Source organism: Argopecten irradians, chromosome 4, assembly GCF_041381155.1.
Source record: "Argopecten irradians isolate NY chromosome 4, Ai_NY, whole genome shotgun sequence".
Classification (NCBI taxonomy): Eukaryota; Metazoa; Mollusca; class Bivalvia; order Pectinida; family Pectinidae; genus Argopecten; species Argopecten irradians.
The window spans coordinates 3,718,939-3,729,341 of NC_091137.1; the positions used below are offsets into that span (position 1 = coordinate 3,718,939).

Here is a 10,403-nt window from a genome sequence, read left to right on the forward strand (position 1 = left end):
AACATTTGATATTAACCTACCTAGCTGACATGATGGATTACTGAGTTTACATTTGATATTAACCTACCTAGCTGACATGATGGATTACTGAATTAACATATGATATCAACCTACCTAGCCGACATGATGGATTACTGTGTTAACATTTGATGTTAACCTACCTAGCTGACATGATGGATTACTGAGTTTACGTTTGATATCAACCTACCTAGCCGACATGATGGATAACTGAGTTAACATTTGATATTAACCTACCTAGCCGACATGATGGATTACTGAGTTAACGTTTGATATTAACCTACCTAGCCGACATGATGGATTACTGAGTTAACGTTTGATATTAACCTACCTAGCCGACATGATGGATTACTGAGTTAACGTTTGATATTAACCTACCTAGCCGACATGATGGATTACTGAGTTAACGTTTGATATTAACCTACCTAGCCGACATGATGGATTACTGAGTTAACATTTGATATTAACCTACCGAGCCGACATGATGGATTACTGAGTTTACATTTGATATTAACCTACCTAGCCGACATGATGGATAACTGAATTTACATTTGATATCAACTTACCTAGCTACATGATGGATTACTGAGTTTACATTTGATATTAACCTACCTAGCCGACATGATGGATTACTGAGTTTACATTTGATATTAACCTACCTAGCCGACATGATGGATTACTGAGTTTACATTTGATATTAACCTACCTAGCCGACATGATGGATTACTGAGTTAACATTTGATATTAACCTACCTAGCTGACATGATGGATAACTGAGTTTACATTTGATATTGACCTACCTAGCTGACATGATGGATAACTGAGTTTACATTTGATATTAACCTACCTAGCCGACATGATGGATTACTGAGTTTACATTTGATATTAACCTACCTAGCCGACATGATGGATTACTGAGTTTACATTTGATATCAACCTACCTAGCTGACATGATGTATTACTGAGTTTACATTTGATATTAACCTACCTAGCTGACATGATGGATTACTGAGTTAACATTTGATATTAACCTACCTAGCCGACATGATGGATTACTGAGTTTACATTTGATATCAACCTACCTAGCTGACATGATGGATTACTGAGTTAACATTTGATATTAACCTACCTAGCCGACATGATGTATTACTGAGTTTACATTTGATATTGACCTACCTAGCCGACATGATGGATTACAGTTTGATATTAATCTACCTAGCCGACATGATGGATCACTGAGTTTACATTTGAAATTAACCTACCTAGCTGACATGACGGATTACTGAATTAACATTTGATATCAACCTACCTTGCCGACATGATGTATTACTGAGTTAACATTTGATATTAACCTACCTAGCCGACATGATGGATTACTGAGTTAACATTTGATATCAATCTACCTAGCCGACATGATGGATAACTGAGTTTACATTTGATATTAACCTACCTAGCCGACATGATGGATTACTGAGTTTACATTTGATATTAACCTACCTAGCCGACATGATGGATTACTGAGTTAACATTTGATATCAATCTACCTAGCCGACATGATGGATTACTGAGTTTACATTTGAATTAACCTACCTAGCCGACATGATGGATTACTGAGTTACATTTGATATAACCTACCTAGCCGACATGATGGATTACTGAGTTAACATTTGATTTACAACCTACCTAGCCGACATGATGGATTACTGAGTTAACATTTGATATTAAACCTACCTAGCCGACATGATGGATTACTGATTAACATTTGATATCAACCTACCTAGCCGACATGATGGATTACTGAGTTAACATTTGATATTAACCTACCTAGCCGACATGATGGATTACTGAGTTAACATTTGATATTAACCTACCTAGCCGACATGATGGATTACTGAGTTTAACATTTGATATAACCTACCTAGCCGACATGATGGATACTGAGTTAACATTTGATATTAACTACCTAGCCGACATGATGGATTACTGAGTTAACATTTGATATTAACCTACCTAGCCGCATGAGATAAGTACATTGAGGATGGATTACTGAGTTAACATTTGATATTAACCTACCTAGCCGACATGATGGATTACTGAGTTTACATTTGATATCAACTACCTAGCCGACATGATGGATTACTGAGTTAACATTTGATATCAACCTACCTAGCCGACATGATGGATTACTGAGTTTACATTTGATATTAACCTACCTAGCCGACATGATGGATTACTGAGTTTACATTTGATATCAACCTACCTAGCCGACATGATGGATTACTGAGTTAACATTTGATATCAACCTACCTAGCCGACATGATGGATTACTGAGTTTACATTTGATATTAACCTACCTAGCCGACATGATGGATTACTGAGTTACATTTGATATTAACCTACCTAGCCGACATGATGGATAACTGAGTTTACATTTGATATAACCTACCTAGCCGACATGATGGATTACTGAGTTAACATTTGATATTAACCTACCTAGCGACATGATGGATTACTGAGTTTACATTTGATATAACCTACCTAGCCGACATGATGGATACTGAGTTAACATTTGATATCAACTACCTAGCCGACATGATGGATTACTGATTAACATTTGATATCAACCTACCTAGCCGACATGATGGATTACTGAGTTAACATTTGATATTAACCTACCTAGCCGACATGATGGATTACTGATTAACATTTGATATCAACCTACCTAGCCGACATGATGGATTACTGAGTTTACATTTGATATTAACCTACCTAGCCGACATGATGGATTACTGAGTTAACATTTGATATCAACCTACCTAGCCGACATGATGGATTACTGAGTTTACTTTGATATCAACCTACCTAGCCGACATGATGGATTACTGAGTTAACATTTGATATTAACCTACCTAGCCGACATGATGGATTACTGAGTTAACATTTGATATTAACCTACCTAGCCGACATGATGGATTACTGAGTTTACATTTGATATTAACCTACCTAGCCGACATGATGGATTACTGAGTTTAACATTTGATATCAACCTACCTAGCCGACATGATGGATTACTGAGTTAACATTTGATATTAACCTACCTAGCGACATGATGGATTACTGAGTTAACATTTGATATTAACCTACCTAGCTGACATGATGGATTACTGAGTTAACATTTGATATCAACCTACCTAGCCGACATGATGGATTACTGGTTAACATTTGATTTAACCTACCTAGCGACATGATGGATTACTGAGTTTACGTTTGATATCACCTACCTAGCCGACATGATGGATAACTGAGTTAACATTTGATATTAACCTACCTAGCCGACATGATGGATTACTGAGTTAACGTTTGATATTAACCTACCTAGCCGACATGATGGATTACTGAGTTAACATTTGATATTAACCTACCTAGCCGACATGATGGATTACTGAGTTAACGTTTGATATTAACCTACCTAGCCGACATGATGGATTACTGAGTTAACGTTTGATATTAACCTACCTAGCCGACATGATGGATTACTGAGTTAACATTTGATATTAACCTACCTAGCCGACATGATGGATTACTGAGTTTACATTTGATATTAACCTACCTAGCCGACATGATGGATTACTGAGTTTACATTTGATATTAACCTACCTAGCCGACATGATGGATTACTGAGTTAACATTTGATATTAACCTACCTAGCCGACATGATGGATTACTGAGTTTACATTTGATATTAACCTACCTAGCCGACATGATGGATTACTGAGTTTACATTTGATATTAACCTACCTAGCCGACATGATGGATTACTGAGTTTACATTTGATATTAACCTACCTAGCCGACATGATGGATTACTGAGTTTACATTTGATATTAACCTACCTAGCTGACATGATGGATTACTGAGTTTACATTTGATATTAACCTACCTAGCGACATGATGGTCTGAGTTACATTTGATATACCTACCTAGCCGACATGATGGATTACTGAGTTTACATTTGATATTAACCTACCTAGCCGACATGATGGATTACTGAGTTTACATTTGATATCAACCTACCTAGCTGACATGATGGATTACTGAGTTTACATTTGATATTAACCTACCTAGCCGACATGATGGATTACTGAGTTAACATTTGATATTAACCTACCTAGCCGACATGATGGATTACTGAGTTTACATTTGATATCAACCTACCTAGCCGACATGATGGATTACTGAGTTAACATTTGATATTAACCTACCTAGCCGACATGATGGATTACTGAGTTAACATTTGATATCAACCTACCTAGCCGACATGATGGATTACTGAGTTTACATTTGATATTAACCTACCTAGCCGACATGATGGATTACTGAGTTAACATTTGATATCAACCTACCTAGCCGACATGATGGATTACTGGAGTTAACATTTGATATTAACCTACCTAGCCGACATGATGGATTACTGAGTTAACATTTGATATCAACCTACCTAGCCGACATGATGGATAACTGAGTTACATTTGATATTAACCTACCTAGCCGACATGATGGATTACTGAGTTTATATTTGATATTAACCTACCTAGCCGACATGATGGATTACTGAGTTAACATTTGATATCAATCTACCTAGCCGACATGATGGATTACTGAGTTTACATTTGAAATTAACCTACCTAGCCGACATGATGGATTACTGAGTTAACATTTGATATTAACCTACCTAGCCGACATGATGGATTACTGAGTTAACATTTGATATCAACCTACCTAGCCGACATGATGGATTACTGAGTTAACATTTGATATTAACCTACCTAGCCGACATGATGGATTACTGAGTTAACATTTGATATCAATCTACCTAGCCGACATGATGGATAACTGAGTTTACATTTGATATTAACCTACCTAGCCGACATGATGGATTACTGAGTTTACATTTGATATTAACCTACATAGCTGACATGATGGATAACTGAGTTTACATTTGATATTACCCTACCTAGCCGACATATTGGATTACTGAGTTAACATTTGATATCAAACTACCTAGCCGACATGATGGATTACTGAGTTTACATTTGATATTAACCTACATAGCCGACATGATGGATAACTGGGTTTACATTTGATATTAACCTACCTAGCCGACATGATGGATTACTGAGTTAACATTTGATATCAAACTACCTAGCCGACATGATGGATTACTGAGTTTACATTTGATATTAACCTACCTAGCCGACATGATGGATTACTGAGTTAACATTTGATATCAACCTACCTAGCCGACATGATGGATAACTGAATTCACATTTGATATTAACCTACCTAGCCGACATGATGGATTACTGAGTTAACATTTGATATCAACCTACCTAGCCGACATGATGGATTACTGAGTTAACATTTGATATCAATCTACCTAGCCGACATGATGGATTACTGAGTTAACATTTGAAATTAACCTACCTAGCCGACATGATGGATTACTGAGTTAACATTTGATATCAACCTACCTAGCCGACATGATGGATAACTGAGTTTACGTTTGATATTAACCTACCTAGCCGACATGATGGATTACTGAGTTTAACATTTGATATTAACCTACCTAGCCGACATGATGGATTACTGATTTAACATTTGATATCAACCTACCTAGCCGACATGATGGATTACTGAGTTAACATTTGATATCAACCTACCTAGCTGACATGATGGATTACTAAATTAACATATGATATTAACCTACCTAGCCGACATGATGGATTACTGAGTTAACATTTGATATCAACCTACCTAGCTGACATGATGGATTACTAAATTAACATATGATATTAACCTACCTAGCCGACATGATGTATTACTGAGTTAACATTTGATATCAATCTACCTAGCCGACATGATTTATTACTGAATTAACATTTGAAATTAACCTACCTAGCCGACATGATGGATTACTGAGTTAACATTTGATATCAACCTACCTAGCCGACATGATGGATTACTGAGTTTACATTTGATATTAACCTACCTAGCCGACATGATGGATTACTGAATTTACATTTGATATCAATCTACCTAGCCGACATGATGGATTACTGAGTTTACATTTGAAATTAACCTACCTAGCCGACATGATGGATTACTGAGTTTACATTTGATATTAACCTACCTAGCCGACATGATGGATTACTGAGTTAACATTTGATATCAACCTACCTAGCCGACATGATGGATTACTGAGTTAACATTTGAAATTAACCTACCTAGCCGACATGATGGATTACTGAGTTAACATTTGATATCAACCTACCTAGCCGACATGATGGATTACTGAGTTTACATTTGATATCAACCTACCTAGCCGACATGATGGATTACTGAGTTAACATTTGATATCAACCTACCTAGCCGACATGATGGATTACTGAGTTAACATTTGAAATTAACCTACTTAGCCGACATGATGGATTACTGAGTTTACATTTGATATCAACCTACCTAGCCGACATGATGGATTACTGAGTTAACATTTGATATCAACCTACCTAGCCGACATGATGGATTACTGAGTTAACATTTGATATCAACCTACCTAGCCGACATGATGGATTACTGAGTTAACATTTGAAATTAACCTACCTAGCCGACATGATGGATTACTGAGTTAACATTTGATATCAACCTACCTAGCCGACATGATGGATTACTGAGTTAACATTTGACATTAACCTACCTAGCCGACATGATGGATTACTGAGTTAACATATGATATCAAACTACCTAGCCGACGTGATGGATTACTGAGTTAACATTGGACATTAACCTACCTAGCCGACATGATGGATCACTGAGTTAACATTTGATATCAACCTACCTAGCCGACATGATGGATTACTGAGTTAACATTTGACATTAACCTACCTAGCCGACATGATGGATCACTGAGTTAACATTTGATATCAAACTACCTAGCCGACATGATGGATTACTGAATTAACATTTGATATTAACCTACCTAGCCGACATGATGGATTACTGAGTTAACATTTGATATCAACCTACCTTGCCGACATGATGGATTACTGAATTAACATTTGATATTAACCTACCTAGTCGACATGATGGATTACTGAGTTAACATTTGATATTAACCTACCTAGCTGACATGATGGATTACTGAGTTAACATTTGATATCAACCTACCTTGCCGACATGATGGATTACTGAGTTAACATTTGATATCAAACTACCTAGCCGACATGATGGATTACTGAGTTAACATTTGATATCAAACTACCGAGCCGACATGATGGATTACTGAGTTAATATTTGATATCAAACTACCGAGCCGACATGATGTATTACTGAATTAACGTTTAATATTAACATAACTAGCAGACAAAATCGATTATTAACTAAAGTCGCACGGTGCATGTCTGTATTAACACGATAAATTAAATATTGACTGACTGTTAAAGGTTCAATTAAACAATATTCGATTATGTACTGTATATCAGTTCCTTGTCTACTACACATGTAGTGGTATGACTTTATTCTTTTTGTTTTAATATTTACAAGTATTTGACATAATGTCGTGTTTCTGTTCTGAGCTGCTGTTACAAAAATGTAAATACTAATTAATCATTGACGATGGGTTGAATAACCAGGAATGGTTAAAGATGCTCCACTGCTGGTATTTTTCTCTATCAAAAGCAGGAGCAGACAATTCAGTATTTTTCTTCAGTTACAAAAGTTACTAACTTTACACCATTACCATCATTGAAAAGTTTGAGTTTCTAATATAATTTTACTTTAAGATAAAAAATATCAAAAATAAACAATTGCATCACAAAAAAATGGCACTATGTCCTACATGGAATGAAGTATTGATCGCGCATGCACCAAAAGCAAAAAAAAATATTTTGTATGTATTTTCGTGTTAATTAGACACATATATACACGATGAAACACCAACGATTGTTAAAATGATAGGTATCGTTTATGCTATGTTGGCGGTGGAGCATCTTTTACAAACCAAGCTTGCATCAATGGGTAATATTTCATCCTATAACTTGTTGGACTACATGTTTAACACAGTTGGGTGTTAGCATTGCAATTGTTAGTGTTTTTTTTTTTTTTTTTCTGTTGCAATGCATATTTACTATTGATATGCTAACACGTGCTAGCTACGTTTCAGAGTTTGATAAACGCCGAGGGTTCGACCTTGAAAGAGGAGCACACGTATGAGGACGGAGCTATGAATGGTATGAATATGGCTATCACACGCTCTATCCAGGACGATGGCGCTATGAGAGTGGTAAGCATCACGACTATGTTCGAGAAAGGAGTTTGTACAATCCCATCTAATTTTTATAATTGCTCTTGTATTCAATTAATTTTAATCACTCTTAATATAACAACGAAAAGGGTAATGATGAGGATATTTTTATATAAATTCTATGTTATGTTATTCATATATAACATAAAATATCTATTCAAGTATATCAATATGATTAAATTCAATCCGGTGTTGTTAAATATATTTTAGAGACTTTTTTCTCTTATTTGCCATTGTATTATCCACTCAGAGCGACATTAAATCTAAATCAGTTATGTTTACCAAAATTATAATGTTAACGTTTTAACACATGAAAGAAGTGTGGAGAAAATGTACAATTCCAGATTATCCTTTACAAGGAACTTTCTAATTTCCTACATTCTCTTACCAAATTTTACTATCCCACCAGGAGAATAGCTATACAGACTTACTATTTTCCAGGAAACGACGATGTGTGGCCATACCATGGTATCTTTATACAAGCGAGCATAATCTGGGCAAGCCAGAATGACGTTGTTATTCTTTGAATGATATAGCTATGAACGTCATCAAAACTAGCTTTGGACGTCATTAAAACTAGCTATATGCGTACTGCGTCGGCACTACGAGTGTACTGCTGAGAACTGTTCATGTTGTGCCTTTGTGAAAGACATAATTGAGTCTTATATGTACACGAGACGTCATGTTGTTTGTCTTCAGGCTGCAGTAAAACATTCTTTGTCAACTGTTCAAATAGCCATGCTACAAATATTTTAGGAGTCCATGGCCAAGCAAAGCTTTCATTCAACGCTTCGTCCATCTAGCAGCTTTGTCTGGATCATAGAACGGAACACGCGCAGCAATGTCAATGTATAGATGTTAATTATTGTTACCTATAACTTCTGTAACAATACGTGGTTAATAGTTGTCAACTCTCATTTACATATTCTTCAGCATTCATTTTCTGTCATTTCAAAATCTTATCTTTTTATCAATACTTGTTAGTGTACTTTCAGTACAGGTTTTAGCAGTCATAAATAATGACGTTTTATATCTTAGTACTAGATCTACTTGCGCTAATATAGCATTTTATTGTAAATCCATCCTCCTTGCGCTAACTTCGTTAAACGTCAATTTTGTGCAGCTCTAAAATTCAAATTTAATTGTGCCAAAACTAAGTACGATTACAGTTATCATCTACGTCAAGTAATGAAAATGAAAGTGGATATTTTAATAGGCCGGAATGGTGTGTGTAGATTGTGACGGCATGTGGGACGGGTAAGATAATTTATCTGTAAATATCACGGTGTTCGGCAGTAACGAACCCTTGGTAGTCAACACCATACACGTTCGATCACAGCATGCTATCCTATGGTCCTTAACAACACATGTTCTGTTATCGTTTCTTACCAATAAGTCAACCAGTAGGCAGTAATGGTTTAGAAATTATTTTCCACAATTATTACACCATTAAACTTAAATTCTCTAGTACACCAGGCAAACGGGTTTCTTTTCACATTTCAAGTCAGCCTAATGTTTGCCTGTTTTGTGTTCCTAGTCGATTGCATCAACGACCATAGTTCATTCCAGTGACTAGTAGTGAATTTAACGTTTCAAAGCCAGCTAGATGTGTGATGTGATTCAGACAAACAGAATACCAGAGAAATGTTACCGTTAGATGGCGGGGAGGGTAGCCCACTAGGCGGCGATTAAAGTGCACCATATTTCTCTACAGTGTCGTGATATTAGACAGCATGGGCTTTCAGTGTATTTAATCAAGCAAGACTTACTCAATTAAAAAATACTACATAAGATTACCTGGCGTTTGTCCTTATTATAGTACGTTACCATCGTTTATTATCACACGAGGTTCACGTTCTTATTTTATTATATTTTATTTAGCACAAACATCGTTGTAAGCGTGAGTATAAACGAAATGAATTTCCATTTGTTTGTTGGATTTTATAAGTTTAACGTTCTATAAACAGTCAGGGTCATGCAAGGAACTGACAGCTTTGTTGGTGGAGGAAAGCCGGAGTACCGGGAGC

The 10,403-nt window shown here is 36.0% G+C and overlaps 1 protein-coding gene across 2 annotated transcripts in view; it reads left to right on the forward strand.

Moving 5' to 3' along the window:
* The window catches only part of LOC138320396 (fatty acid binding protein 1-B.1-like), a 29,451-nt gene extending 19,282 nt beyond the window's left edge, over nucleotides 1-10,169 (forward strand). For both annotated transcript variants that reach the window (XM_069263337.1, XM_069263338.1), the window contains 2 exons: nucleotides 8,236-8,355; nucleotides 8,818-10,169. In XM_069263337.1, the coding sequence (XP_069119438.1) occupies nucleotides 8,236-8,355; nucleotides 8,818-8,868 (171 nt within the window). In that variant the 3' untranslated portion in view covers nucleotides 8,869-10,169. The remainder of the gene's footprint in view (nucleotides 1-8,235; nucleotides 8,356-8,817) is intronic.
* Nucleotides 10,170-10,403: the final 234 nt, after the last annotated feature.